General features: G+C 42.1%; 1 protein-coding gene across 3 annotated transcripts in view; it reads left to right on the top strand.

The window, feature by feature from the left end:
• The first annotated feature begins 4,461 nt into the window (after positions 1-4,461).
• TMEM242 (transmembrane protein 242) overlaps positions 4,462-15,544 on the top strand; it is an 11,693-nt gene continuing 610 nt past the window's right edge. For 2 of the 3 annotated variants that reach the window (XM_017739747.1, XM_017739746.1), the window contains exons 1-3: positions 4,462-4,662; positions 6,526-6,626; positions 11,866-12,003. In XM_017739747.1, coding sequence (XP_017595236.1) covers positions 4,527-4,662; positions 6,526-6,626; positions 11,866-12,003 — 375 coding nt within the window. In that variant the 5' untranslated portion in view covers positions 4,462-4,526. Of the gene's footprint in view, positions 4,663-6,525; positions 6,627-11,865; positions 12,004-12,960; positions 14,392-15,544 lie in introns of those variants that run through there. The other variant, XM_008637992.2, reaches the window with a different exon arrangement.

Raw genomic sequence — 15,544 nt, 5'->3', positions numbered from 1 at the left:
TTGCAGCATCCAGTAAAAGTGGCTGAGACGCAAGTACCAGGCCATGCTCTAGTGACACCATGAAGTAATAATTAATTTCTGTTGTTTCTTTTTTAAAAAATTCAGTCAGAAATACTTTTTTTTTTTTCTGGACAGTGGTAAAGATTTTTCTAATACGGTACAGCAAAGTAACTATTAAAAGTTCTATAATAAAACACATACTAACACCACTAAAGATGTGGTACGCAGTGAAATTAAAAAATAACTGGTAAACATATTTGCTAGGTCTCTAAAGATAGTAGGAATATTACAGGATTTGGGAAGGGATCTGTGATTTTTCTCTCTAGTAAATGTGGGCAAAGCCAAACAGATATAGGCATATTTTACTTGCCAAAAGAGAGTATTATAAACATTGAACAGGTAATAAAACATGTAATTTAGTAAAGGATAAGAACAGAAAACAAGTAGATACAGGCATATAAGACCTCTGTAAGTTTTCTCATCTCTGCAGCCTCACCTGAATTCTGTCCAAGGCACGTGACAGCCTTGATAGGTTATCAGCTGGTCTGAAACCTGTAGTGCGCCTCTGACCAGCCATAGTGTCATCATCCACAATGCTAATTGGGGATATATAACTGAAACCCAGGCCAGATTGCCAAACGGGACTTCTGCCATTCACCGAAACGTGGCCAGGCTGTGGCCATAACAAACAATGCCCCTGTGGTGTCTGTGCAGCATGCTGGAACACCCAGTCTTGTCCAACGTTATGCCTCACATGCACTGCTGAATAACCAAATGGAGAAGTGAAATTAAAGAAGAGGGTTGCATATTCTGTATAAGCAAGCTGCAGTTTAGAAAAGCATCTCTGGGGCTGGGGTAGGTGGATGGGAATCTGGAGATCTGGCCTCTTGGCTCCTGCCTTTGCTGCAGAACCACAGCAGAACCTTGCGCAAAATGATTAATCTCCTCATCACCTCCAAAACAAAAAATACTCCTCTATAAGTGTGTGAAGACAGCTCAACCAGCATTTTTTATGTATTTTGATTGTCCAGTGCAAGGCTCTTCACAATTGTGCATTGTACTAGTTTGAAAACAAACCAGTGGGAGGTACCAAGTCAGAATAACAATTTAATGGAAATTAAAGAAAAGGAAAAAAAAAAAAGGTAAAAGAAAACACTGTCAAACTGACAGAGTCAAGGTACAACCTGACACCCTGTTAGGCAGGGTGGTGGTAGCAGTCTGGTAGAATGGTGGCTGCAGTCCTCTGAAGCAGTGATCCTGTAGTAAAACAGTCTGCTCTTCCTCAGGAAGTCCAGTGGTGGCTGTGTAGCTCCTGTCCTCTGGAAATCCAGTGGAAAGGGTTGTCTCTGGTGTTCAGCCTCAGCTTATATCCACGATGGGATGCTTGGTTCCTCCCTCTGGGTGGAGCATCTCACAATGGGGTAATGAGTCATGAGGCCAAGTGTTGGTTAGGCTCATTAACAGAAGATAGTCCGGAGGGAGTTATCTCTGAGTCATGTGGCAGGACAATGATGGGCCATTAACAGCAAGATAGTCTGGGGGGAGGAGGCAAGGAAACACTGCCCCATCTGATTTCAACAGCTCATGAGGATGGTGATAGAATACACTGCAACCCAGGACATGCATACATTTGACAAATGAGCACTGCCTTTTGTCAGTTTTTATGTGATTGAAGTCTACCCATCACTATTCGATGACCAGATTTTTGCTGCAGTATGAGACAAGAGACCGAGACCTGAGGACAGACTCTCAACATGGGAATTTCAGCCACCAGATCCTTAGGAGATGCACAACAGTAACCAGCTAATTGTAAAAACAGAGGTTTCTGCAGAAACCCAATCATAGCTGCAATTTCTTGTCCAATCGACCAGAAAATTGTTTGGAAATATGTAACTGGTTTCTTCATGCCCCTGCCTGTACACAGTGCTGATGCTGCATGGTGCTTTCAGGAATATCAAAGCTGCCATAAATTGAGGAAATGACCCCAGTGAGTCAGGCAGAGAATAAAGCTCAGCTCTCCTGAGAGCCAAAGGGTAGCTCAACTGCTGCATTGTCTCTCTTTCCAAAACCAGTACTTGGCTCTTTCCCAAGTTCTTTTCCATAATCCAGCTCAGTTACTGAACATGTCAGTTTAACCAGTATTCCAATCAACCTCTTCTCTGTTTTGAACTGGATTTTCAAACTCCAAACAGGATTCTGTGTCTCAGGTGCAAACATTTTTAGCAGTGGCACTCAAGATTTTTGGCTATATAATCAGACAGGTAACTTAGTGAATATATCGAATTAGTGCCTGTATTATGTCCCAACCAGCTTATCCACTAGCTTCTTTGCCTCTCAATACCTGAACTGCAAGCTTGGTCCTCAAGTGGAACTCACTGTTAGTGGAGAAGGCCAGGTATTCCTCTGCAGTCCTGCATCGGAAAGGAAGGAGGGCAGGAGATACTCAGGCCAGGACTGAAATATCCCACAGCATTACGTTAAGAAGTTTGCACACTGGGGTTCTATTTCGTGATAGAGCTGCTTATTGGCAGCAATACCACGTGTTTGCAAGGGTTATAAAAATCTCTTAGGGAATATTCTTATGCTAATTTGTTTCTTCAGTTTTATTTTAAAATTTACTTTCTTTCTGGTGCTCTTGCTTACTCTCCACACTCCTCCCTCACCAATATTGTACAATAATATGAACTCCCATGGGAGAGGCACCATGTTACCAATTTTTCATTAAAACCCAGGGGTTGATATAAAATTCCTAACCATAACATCAGAAGTGAAGATTTACACATCCTTTGAAGTGGAAAACTTTGCTTCCCTCCCACTGTCTGCTTTTGGCTCACCAAGTTTTTTGTAATAAAAAGGAAAGACAGCATTATATTACAGTCAATTATACAGCAAGAAGAGATTAATATTGTAACCTAAATTAACACAATTCTGCTGAGTATCTCTTGGGTTTTTAAAAGCAAGTAAAATTTACAACATTAAGAATTTTAAGTTATTCAGAGTGGATTTCACGGTCTTTATGCCCTACTTTAAGTCTCTGTGAATGATTAATAGAGACAGATCTTATCTAACTCTCAAATATAGATTCTTGGCATTGCTCAAACCAGGATTAAATAACATCATTATACCTTTCTCTTCTCTTTTTTCCTGGTCTGGAAAAATTTGAAAGAAAGTCATGTCTTGACTGATGTGAACTCAAAAAGCTATCCTGAGAATAAAATATAGGATTGTTATCAGCAAAGACACAAAAAAATACAACAGACACAATAATCTAATTGCCTCTCACAGTTCAAGGATTCCTCTATCAGATGCAGTGATGATCTTGACACCAATTACAATCAAAATGACATGCATGCTGCTGTTTTATTTTTATGCATTCTAATAAATTTAAATACTTTTATATAAAAAGTAATTTCTTCTTTTCACATTGTCACTCTGCAGTTTTTCTAAGACGCCCTTCTCTAAGCTTTTCCAGGAGGTTTTATTATTTGTGGCAAGGTCTAATTCTATTCCAAAGCACACACAAGATTTTGGGGTACATTTTTATGGGAAAAATAAGACTAGAGAAAAGAAGATTAGGAGTCATTTGCCTACTGTCCAGATTAGAAAAAAATGAGTTAGTGATGGGCTCTCTGTGTAAAACATTGTTTAATTTACACAGCACATGGACTATTAGGAAACAGCTTTGGACTGGTTTTTAGAAGTACCATGAACAGGAAGTTTCCCAAAATACTAAATTTTTGCCTAGCAACCCAGTCCCTATAATTAGACCCTTAGATACATGCTATAAATTATGTTGAAAGATACAAAGAAGGAAGCTGGGGAAGAAATGCTTGGTTTGGATTTATTTACATTCATTGTTTGCTGTTGAAGTACTGACTGTTACAACTAAAAATACACTTTACCGGTCCATACTGAATCTTAAATTAGTACACTGTTTGATAAAGCGATAAAATTAGATAGCACATCAATTTATATTCATCAGCAGCTGAGAATTAGGGTGGCACAGAGATGAAAAAAACCCAAATGTATGTTCTCGTAGCGTGAGAAACTATTTACATAACTTGTAAGAATGAGAATTTAGAACAAAAATATGTACTTTAAAGCAACGCCATTCGTCAAGGTACACCTTCCTAGAATTCATGGGAATTAAGTTTTATTTGGTCTCCCAGTTTTATTTGGTAAAGTCCACTACGCGATCTGTCCCACGGACATAAAAAAAAACCCCCAAAACAACCCAAATCAAAACCCTTACGAGGCTGCTACAAAAGACTTGATTTAAAAGAGGCTTTGACAACTTTTTCTCATCTTCCCTCTGCGCGATTTGGGCTCTCGGGACGCTGAACGCGCCCCAACAACAGGAGGCCGTTCCCAACGCAGCTGCAGCTCCGCCCGCGCTCCCGCGGGATCCCCGCCCGGCTGCGCGGCCGAGGAGCGGGACGAGGAGGAAAGGCGGCTGCGTGTGCCAGCCCAGCTCCCTCTCCTTCCGGGTTGCAGCCGCCGCCGCCTCCTACTCCCGGTCCTGGGCCATGGGGGCGGTTGCCGGCGGGGGCGCCCACGATGGGGCAGTGCCCGCAGCGCCGCTGGCCCCCGGGCGCGGGCTGTCCCTGCCCCGGGGGGCTGCGGGCTCTGCGGCATCCCAGGACAAGCTCTTCTTAATCAAAGGTGCAGACAGCCTTCCTCTCCTCCCTTCTCCTCCCCTCCTGCCCCTGCACGGGTCAGGGACGAGCGGCAGCGTGTGCGGCAGCCCTGACACCGTCCCCAGCCGTGCTCCCCTTGCCGTATCCCCAGGTCTTTCCCCACTCTCCCGCCCCCGGGCAGAAGGCGAGATGTTTGGGAATGCCCTCGCCGAGGCTTCTGGACACAGCGGGGAAGCCCCTGCAGCGCCGGCCGCCTTTTCCCTCGTCCTTGGCAGCGGCGGCGCCGGTCACCCTTCAGGCGCCGTGCCCCGGGGCACTGGGCCCGGCACGGCTCGGGCAGCTGGGCGGGATGCGGGACGCGAGACGGGCGCTGAGCGGAGCCGCCTCCTTCCCGGAGGGAGCTCAGCCCTGCGGGAGTCCGCGCTCGGCCCTGCCGGGCCGGAGGGGGCAGGAGCGCTCGGGGAAGAGGCGGCTCCCGCGGGCGCCGGGCAGCGCTGCGGATTCCCGAAGGGAACGAACCGGGAGAACTGCGGGTAGGGCAGAGCCAGAGGCTCCGCAGCCACGCACAGCTGCAGGGCAGCGGGCGCACGTCCGGCGGGCTGGCGGCGCTGTCCTGCTTTATGTTTATATTATATTGTGATTTTTATACGTATCTCCGGGCTGCTTCCGGTGTCTGCTCCGTCTCCCCGCGCCCCCCGGCGGAGCGGAGGCCGGGGCTCCGGCAGCCCTTTCCCAGCGCCGCTGGCCGGGACATCCCGGGACGCGCCCGGCCAGAGGATGGACGTACCCACACCAATTATTGTGCCTGAAATCGGGGAAATGTTGGTTACAGGCCTGGAAATGTAAAACTTTGTGGGCTGCATAATTCGGTCAGGATGCGAGGTTTTTGTGCTCCCAGGCAGAGGAGGTACCTAACAGATTTCATTGACACGAGTACAGGAAACTTCTTCATCACAGTAATCAGATAAAAACTTTTTAAAATTAAGATCTAACTTAACTGTATTTTGCTTCTTACTTCCTATTCAGACCATTTTTAAATTACCTAACTGGGATTAGGAAAGGGAAAACAGGGTGGGTATCAATACCTGCAAAGGAAGAACATGTAACCCCCTGAAATTTTAAAATTTTAATATTAATCAGATTGGTTTCTACAGTGCAGTAAGTCTTTGTAACAAGCCTTTTACTTAAAAGTGGGCAGGTATGGCTACGTGTGCCTTCGGTGAAAGAGCTAGAAGGAATCCAGGTACCCCAAGTGACTTTGGAAACACTGAAAGGACTGAAAAGCAAGGGATGCTTTCTGTCTTGGGAAAGCTTCTGCGAGTGTAATTTCCTTTGTTTTAAAAAAATTGTTTCAAATTACAAAAAAAAAAATTACATTTTTTCAGAATTTTAAATTGAGCATTAGAACATAAAGCCAAAGAACAAGCGTTGCTTATGTAGTGGTCTTCAGAGGAACTGGTGGTGACCATTTTTAGGTGATCCTTTGAAATAACAAGTGACGCAACAAAACCAATTAAATTTCTCTTTTGGGGAAGAGTGAGGCATAACCAAAGAACAAGATGATTTTAGTACCCTGGCTCTGGACTGAGAGAAACTTCAAAGTACTGTGAAAAAGCATCCTAGAATTTGAATTTCTGTGTGTGGCTTGAAAATACATACACATGCCATTATTTTCAAAGTGCTCTCTTTTATAGAACTAATTCTTTGTCTTGCTATTTTGTCATATTGAGTTAACATAAAAAATGTAGGCAACTGGGACTTTCCCTTCAGCATGTGCTGACAGATCTGAATTTTTCGTGTTTTTTATTTTCTAAACACGTTGGTTGTTTTTTTCCTTCCCCTTAAGTAATGAAGTGTTGATTTTTATTTCTTCAACTTTTCTTGGCAGGTGGAATTTTTCTAGGTACTGTTGCTACAGCGGGAATGATAGCAGGTTTTGGCACCACGCTTGCAATGACAAAAAAGAAGAACCCAGACTGGTTCAGTAAGGTTTGTTCCTCTAAGCTGTTTTCCAGTAGTGATGTGCAGGAAATAAGAATGCACTGGATGCCTTATAGACATGATGATATATGTGGAACTTGGCAAAGCTGATGATGAGAGCACTAGACTTAATTGAATTCAGTACAGGGGTAGGATTCATTTAAAAATCAGTTCGGAGCTGGCCCTGCTGAACACTTTAGTACTTGAAATTAGCTGAAATACATAATGCTTACACTGTTTGCTGGAATCATACTTCTGTACAGTGGAATAAAATTGCTGGTCTCGTTTGATTCTGTGATGTGAACGCACTTCAGACATGAGCCTGTATCACCTCAGTGATCCAGTTCAGCATGCGGTCTCAGTGCTGCAGTGAGTCTGGAAGCAAGGTGACTGCAGTAAGGATGGGAATGAGGAGGTAGAAGGTCTGCAAGCTGTGGAATATGTAAGTGGAATCATTTAGTCAAAATTAAAGCTCTCCACTCCCATCCTACTGTGTAAGGGGAAGGATGAGAATGAATATTACGGAACTATGAGATCTGATGCCCAAAATTAATCTGAGCTCAGGCAATTACTAACTGGATCCACTTGTGCATTCTGAAGAAAAGAACTGCAAAGCAAAGCTAGCAGTTATACCATGTCGGTGTATTAGCTTGAAACACAGCACATGTGATTGAAGGATGTTTTATTCCTCACTAATGCTTTGTTATTGCTGAAAGTGTCAAAAATATGCCCTTGAAATTGATCAGTCTCATCTCCACCAAGCTCCTAAAATGCAACATGTATTACAGATGTTCTTAGGGAAGTAAGAACTGATCAGTTGTGTTTATTTTAAAAATGATGATTCAATAACATATCAAGTTAATTCAATGCATATCAAGAGAAAAAAAAAATCTTCCATCGTACTTTATATCAGAACCTTCATCTCTGATCACTCGTAATCTCCCTTTGTGGTCAAAGAGCATGAGGATCCTTCATTTGCCTTCCCACTTTCCTCTCTAGGCTGCTATGGCATAACTCATCCATTGCCTTTACAGAAACAATAAGCATGAGTTTCTTTTTTGAAATAGAAAAAATAGAAAACTTCATGAGAAGTTGTTTCACAAGCTGTGGAAATACATTGCAATAAGGAAATTGTCTCCTTTTTCACCATGTTTTTTTTTAAAATTTCCTTTCTCTTGAGCACTGCATTTTTTCCAGCTTGCACATATTCTTGGGTGTCTGAGCTGTCCTGTTATCGGTGTGAAATTTATCAAGAGTGACATTGCATTGACATCCAAGGATATATATGCTGGAAATGTCATCAAGTGATATATACCATTTCGATCTTTGCTGAAAACTGTATCTGTTGTATTTGTGCAAAGGAATTACAACAGTTTGCTAGCAAAAATCTGTGATTCATGGGCCCCTCAACTTCAATACTCCAGAGTGTGGAAAGATACTTGTTTGGCAAGGTACTTTTCAGTGAGCAGTTTAAAAAAGGAAAGGCTAGACTTTGAGAATGGCTTAACTCTCTATAGAAGCTCTCTGAGGTACCAATGAAGTTTTGCATTAGCATTTTTACCTAAATTCATAGTTACTGCAAGTAACTTTTAATAATACATCATATATAATAATAGCTACAGGAAATTGCACCCTTCTTAGATGTTCAATGCCTAAATACTATTTTTTTCCATGTTAAGGTGAGGCCATAGTTTGGCAGGTTCTTTAAGCCAACATCAGCCAGCATTGATGTTGAAAGAATTAATTCAACCAGCCCTTAGTTTCTGGCAATTTATTCCTGTTCCAGTGAAGACGCCAATATGTGTGCTATTGGGTTGGTGAGATGATCCTGGTTAATTAATGGGGTTTTTTTTATTTCCTTCATTAGTTTTGGTCCAAATCAGTCATCTGATCCACTTTACTGCATGACTGCAGTGACTGTGCTGGTATGAACTAGGGGGAAGGTCTGAAGGAATGAGAATTGTTGCTCAGTGTTTAGGAAAAAATGCAAGACCTATTGTTTCAGCTTCTTTTCTGGCTAGTGCCAGTTTTTGTGTTGGTGAAATGGAGGCGTGCAAATCAGGTAGAAACAGGAAGCAAATGTAATGCAGCCTGGGTCAGATTTAAATAGTTTTAGGGGAGGAAAAAAAAAGCAGCAATTTAGAGGGGAACCTGTAGCATCATAGCATCATGGCTTCATGACTGCATTCAAACCACCAGGAGGCAACAGTATGAGATCCTACTCTTGTAGAGTAGTGTCAGTGTTACTGGCAAGAGATAAAGTTGTAATACCTTGGTGGTGAATTAAAGTAAATATAAACATTGGTAGGACTGATGCCCAAATTGTCTTAAAAATGGAGATTACATTATCCTGTTTAGTGATGAACCACTGAGGAAAACTTCGGTTAAGAAATTATGGGGGAGGGGGTGTTAAAATTAAATGCTCAGCTGCAGCAGCTTCCTTGTCAGAGGTGTCCACTTCTACCAGCATTTATTCAGGTGTTTAATTGTACAATGGATTAGGTCACACAAAACAGTGATACACTGAACACAATCAACCCAAACAGTTGAACACACTTTATTTTAGGCACTGCTTCCTTTTGGAAACACTCCACACACAAGGGAGCAGTTATATGAACAAGGCCTGTGTTTGAATAAAAAAAAAAGTGATTTTTTTTCCTTCTCCTGCTTCCTGTTTATATCTTCCAGAGGAAAACAAAACAACAACAACCAACCAAATAAAAAAAGCAGCATATATTTGGAAAACAAATCAGCTAATTCTGCCCTATTTTTTTCTGGCCTGTTTTTGGAAAGACTCAAATATTGTTTAAAAGCTCATTCTTTAAATTAAAGAATTTGTTTTTTCAAAGCAGTAGTGATGAGAAAACAATCTGATCACAGAATAACAGGTTAGCAAATAAAAATTATCTTAAAAATGTTTTTTTGATTGTGACATCTTTTTTTCTCATGGTACTGTTGTCCTTTTTAATTTTTTAGGATTTCATTAATCAGCTTTCTTGATGCTCTGGACAGCATATCTGATAATCATTTAACCAACTGCCCTGTTTACAGAAACCCTTAACTGTGTACTTAAGTACCCTGAGGAATCAGCCTGTGACTGAACCCTGTTTGACTGCAGTCAGTAAAACCAGATCAGTTGTTTCCATTTACCACTATTTTTCTGGTACAATCAAGCATTTAAATAGTATTCGGGTGGGTTTTTTGCCAGCAATTTTCACAGATAATGACTCCTATTTAAAGATTCTGTGTAGAGGATATTTTTGTCCATTCATTTCCCATCTTCTAAATGGGACAATTTTTTTCTCAGTGTTGTTGTATATGATTAGACGACGGAAGCAGGAAAAATGTCAAAAGTAATCAGCATTTCAAATCTGCTCCAAGCAGTAGTAACTGAAAGAGTTATAATAGTTCATTATCTGTGGTAAGGAGATAATAGGACCTGATATTATAGTGTGACTAGAGATCTCTGCTGTTTGTGTGTGTGTATGCTTACAGAGCATTGTTTTTGTTAACAGCTTCCACTCTGGGATGTCCAAACCGGAATAAATAAGGGCCAAGATACCCTTATTTATTCCAATATTTTTCTTGTGCCCTTTCCAAGTGTGGGCTTCTCCTTGGGTAGCTGTGCCTACAGCTAAATCCTAAGGGAAAGTGTCAATGCTGAGAACTGTCTGAGGATCATTTTAACATTTCAGTAAATACAAAGCCGAGAGGAGAAAAACTACAGGTGCTACTTGACTGACCATAGTGGTAGACACTAAGTATGTTTAATTGTATCAAAGAAGACAGAGAAGCATTTAAAAAAACAAAGTAAAAATTTCAAAGCTTTTTTAAAGCAAGAATACAAAAGATTTTTTTCCCCTGCTTTTTGTGATGAGTAAAAGAGAACGATTCTTTGGCACATTTTGGAGAAAAGTTTTTTTGATCCTTCCACAAGTTAATTTCACTTTTCTGTATTTTAGACTATAAATGAAATAATTCTTTATTGAATATAATTTTATGTGTGCAATCTCATTTATGTTACCCCTGAGCAATAATTAGTTGGGGTTTTTCCAAGATACCCAGTTAAGTGGAACTGTTGAGTTGTCGAAGGACCATAGATGCCCATCTTTAACAATCACCATCAAAAATCTGTGTTTGTTTGTGAACAATTGAACAGTGATCATTCGGAGGGGGAAAAAAATCCTCTGAATGGCAGTTGCCAGTATGAGCAAGAGTATTCTGTCTGTCTGACTGCTGCTGTGGGCTACACAGGTTGAAGCTCTGCTATACCAAATAGGTGCAGTACAATGGGCATTGTGAGATGAGAACGGCCAGCTAGCAGTGAGTGTGGGGTGCACATGGATTGATGTCACCCAGCATGTGCCTGGTGCCCCTGGAAGCTGCAATGTCCATTTATGTGCTGTGACAGAGAAGGTTTCATTGTGGCTGGGACCCCATCATTGCTGATGCTCCATTCTTGGCCTGAGGTGGCTTTTCCATGTGAGTGTTCTGTGTTTTCAGGACACGTCTCATGGCAGACTTCTATGCAGCAGTATCTTAAAACCACCTGCTCTTGTAGGTGTCTTCTGACAAAAATGAGAAGTGTGGAGACCACAGAGCATTTTCAGTGTTGCTGCTTGGTGAACTCTGCATGGGCATGGGTTCAGCATGGTTGTTTGTGTTTAAAAAATTTTCCTAAATAGTTTCCAGAGCTTCTTCAGAGTTGTAGCCCCTTGAAATTAGTCCCTGGGTCACTGTTATACCCTTTCCATGTCCAGATGAAAGCTGCTTGTGTTCTTGCAGTTTCCCAGTGTGCTGTTCCAGAAGTGCAGATAAAGACCTGTAGGCCGCTGGGTGCCCCCCATGAAAAAGTACCAAAATCAGTGATATACAGTGATTATGTTCAGATGTCACTGGCATAAGGGCTTGTGACTGGTTTCAATTCAGTTTTGTATTTTGACCGGTGAGATAACTGAGCATTGGATTCTTTTGCCCATGAAACAGCTGACTTTGGTATTTCTGGGCAATGAAAATCATCCCTGGGTTGCACTGGCACTGGCAACCGTGAAAGCTGCTCCTGGTAGGAACACAGTTCATCCAGCCCCTTTCTTGGCTCTTCAGATGTGCTGGCAGCCATAAGATTTTCTGTGGCCACACTAGTACAACTGGCAGGTCGGGAAAAAATCTAAATCACCAACTTTTTTAGTTCTAATTTTTTTTCCAATTATTGTTTGCTTTGTCATGATCTCTTTATCTTTGGTTCTAGGGGATTACTGCCACAGCTGCACTACCAGAGAGTGGTTCATCGCTGGCCTTACGAGCCCTAGGATGGGGCTCACTCTATGCGTGGTGCGGAGTTGGATTGCTGAGTTTTGCCATCTGGAAGGCTCTGGGTGTGCACAGTGTGAGTAGCAAATATGATCCCCTCAACTCCATATTTTTCTTTGGGTCATGCATCTTGGGATGGCATCTCTATACTGCTTCAGCCTAAGAATTACACCTTCATTCACCACACATAGAATGACTAACCAGAATGTGTGCAAACAGGGAAGGTGTTCTTACATCTGCAAAAATGGCAAGTTGTGGGAGGAGACAGTTTAGGGGGAGGAACAGTTTTCTCCTGCGTTACGTTTATTTGCACAGATGTTTCAGATACTTCACAAAAGAACCAGAGTTCAAATTTAGAGACTAAAATAGCAGCTAACTTTGTATAGCCTTTGCTTATTGAATTGAAGGCTACCCCCTTGAATCCTATCTTTAGAGCAATCCATTTATTTTTCCAAGTTCTATTTTTTGCATCAGGGCACAGAGGATGTAAGAAAAATTGTAAGGAAACCAGCTTGCTTTCTAGAAGCAGCAAGGGACAGAAACTGGAGTATCATGTGCATTGGAATGGTGGTCCTTGACATGTCATGTCAAGGCAGAGAAGCTCAGGAAGCATTTGTACATCCCAGGATACCAGCTACAGCTATCTTTAGTAAATTGATGATGTTCCAGTGTTTCACAACGTTGAGTGTGAACACTAAAGGTCATGTGAGCATTTTTGTTTGCCCCTAGTAATGAGCCATGACTTAGAGTCCCCTGCAGCTATAAGTTTGGCAGAGCTGTTTGCATCCACTTTAGGACTAGGAATGAATAGACTTCCTTTACCCTACATGGTAATTATTTATATATTCAGCAAAGCATATATAAAGGAGGAAGATAATACTACTTCATCTTAGTACTGTTCTCATTAATACCTTTCTTGAAGCTCTTATTGCTTGTCTACTCTGCTGATGTATCCTGTAGCTCACAATTTGAGTCCCAAATACAGAATTACACAATCCTTTATTTCTTAACTTTCAATCTTGAATCTCCATAGGAACAGATAAAGGAAAGCCGAACACCAAAAAAGCATGGCAGGACATAGGAGGCAGCTACAGCACATCTTGTTTAAACTGAAGTCCTCCACATATGGCTGAGTTGGAATGTCGGGGAAGGGGGAGGAAGAGTGGGAGTATCAGTTTATGCTCTCTGCATGCTGAGCTACAACAGTTCACTCAGTTTGCTAGCAGTCCTATCACCAGTCAGAAGGACTCATTTCACACTATACTGCCAATTCTGATTTCTCATTCTGTCAGGGTGTCTGGTCCTGCTGAAGGACAGCAGAGTCTGATCCTAGTCTGCAATTTACATTATCTGTTTTTTGGTAGTTGGTAAGCTTAATTTTTACTTCCTTGAGAAGTACTGGCCTAGACCCACAGTTACTGGTTTCCCTGTGAGGCTTTTCTTGAGGCTGCCTGACAGGGAACACCCACATAAGCTTGAGATGGCCAAGCCCCAGGACATGTCTGAGTCTCCTGGGGCTTCTGACAGCAAAGGCTCTTGAGTCAGAAGCAAACTGCAAGCATTTTAGAGAATTGTTGAGTGTTCCTGGTCAGAAAGGTGCACCTTATTATATTCTGTGTTGCGTTAGTGTTGAAAGAAGGTGAGGGAAACTGTGTTTTAAGAGGCTCTTGAAAATGTCTGTTAGTATTGTTTTCTGTCGTGGAGTGCTTATGTTTCACTGTAGTGCACAGTGAGGATTGCAGATGCTGAAGGAGTAGATTTCTGTCAAGAGATTACTTGGAACAGCTCTTTCTGCTTTCCACTGAGATACTTATTGCATTCACTATAGAATTCTAAATTTTCACTGCAGAAAGGAAACACATACAGTAGTGCTATTCATTATTGCAGAATCAAAAATCAGCAATTTGTAAATTTCCTGTTGCTATATAGCTGTTAAAATCAAATATATATATATATATGTTTAAAATTGCTGGAGGTACAAAAGTATAAGCTTGTTAAAAATGGAATATTCTGACCACAGAGGTTCATAGCGCTAAAAATAAATTAGACCCTTAAACATATGCTCATTCTCAGAAGGGCCTGTTTTTATTTGATACGTTGTCCTAAAACTTTTGAGGAACATTGTGATACTTTTGAAAATCCTTAATTGTGTTCATGTAAGCAGAGATAATAGATTAACAGTCAGTTACAATACTGATTTTTACTCTTTGAGTAAATTGCAGTGCATATGTTATGTCTAATAATTATTAGATGCCCACAAAAATAAATAAAGTTTTATTTTTAGGAAACCGAATTTAGGACTGAGTGAAATAAAGTTTCTTTCCACATAAACTGTTCAGATCATGGAAGACACTGTAGATTTTGATCTAAGTTTGACATTTGCAAATGAACATTTTAATTTCAGTTAAATGTTTTAAAAGGAGGCTTTTACAGATTTACCTGAATAAAATGTCTTGAGTCTTCAGTGCGGTTGAGAACTGTGAATTCACTGGCTCTGTAGTCCATGCAAGTTTCCAATACCTGTAAAATTTCAAGTCACAGTTTCCAATCTAGTAGCATCAGGTATCAAGATTTGAAAACTAGGGACTTAAAGCAGACTTTAGCCTCTCAGCGTGCTATATTAGATGTAACTTGGGGGGAGACTAATTTTGATGCCAGGAACCCGGGTGAATTTAATAACTAAAGTTTTGGCAGCTGGACAGAGAGAAGACGACGTTCTGCCCAGTCTCTTCCTCTTAACAGTAACAAGCTGCCCTTGGGACCTGCTAATTAGTGACCTGGTCCTGCTAGGCAGCAGCTTCATCTGTTTAAGAGCAATACTGATAACATTATTGACAGCTAATACAGTCTCTTGATTTTAAATAGCTTCTCTTGGTATTAAATTGTGAAGGATAATAAAATTCTGATTGTAAGCACTGCAGGTGTTTCATTTAGCAAACAAGAAGGATGTTTCATTTGCACACAGGAGTACCTCAACTCCAGCGCTCTCTCAAATCCTTTGCCAGCTCAATCCCTGGGACTCTCGAGGTGGCATCTTGGTGAATAAAGGACTGACTTCCACTTGCCAGGTTTGAGGGGGAGTTCTGAGTCAAGTAAGACTGAATGGTTAAGTGTTTAATGCCTTGAATGAAGTACAAGAAGCCTCAGTAGAAAATCAGATGTGTTGGATTGGCAGAAGTCACACCAGGAGGAGTAACAGAACCAGCAGATGTTTACGAGGGATTGGTGTGGCCAGGAAGGCCAGGGGCAGTTCCCGTCCTGGCCGGCCCGCAGCACACCGGGGCTTGGCTGACTGGGCCGGAGAAGAGAGCAGATCTGCTCACTGAGGTTGGAGAAGTGCAGTGCGAGGTGTGCTCCGTGCTTTTTGTGCTCTGAACGCTGCCCACGCCAGCCGCGCCCCGCTGCGAGGCAGTGGGATGTGCAGTCGGTGTCACTGGGCGGCCCTGATCCTTGTGCCACGCGCCGGGAATGCCTTGTGAGCGGCCCGGCGCCGGCAGGGAGGCGTGATGGGCCTTTCCCGCACCCCTGGAGGGTAGAACTAAGGCAGGCAGGTGCTGCTGTGCCCCAAGCCGGGTTGGTTTCTGGCGTTTGTGTTCCCGCCCCGCTCCCGGCGGCTC

This window comes from Corvus brachyrhynchos, unplaced genomic scaffold, assembly GCF_000691975.1.
Source record: "Corvus brachyrhynchos isolate BGI_N302 unplaced genomic scaffold, ASM69197v1 scaffold14, whole genome shotgun sequence".
NCBI classification, from domain to species: domain Eukaryota; kingdom Metazoa; phylum Chordata; class Aves; order Passeriformes; family Corvidae; genus Corvus; species Corvus brachyrhynchos.
The sequence above is the reverse complement of the archived record's forward strand: the minus strand, read 5'-3'. Positions and strand labels throughout refer to the sequence as shown.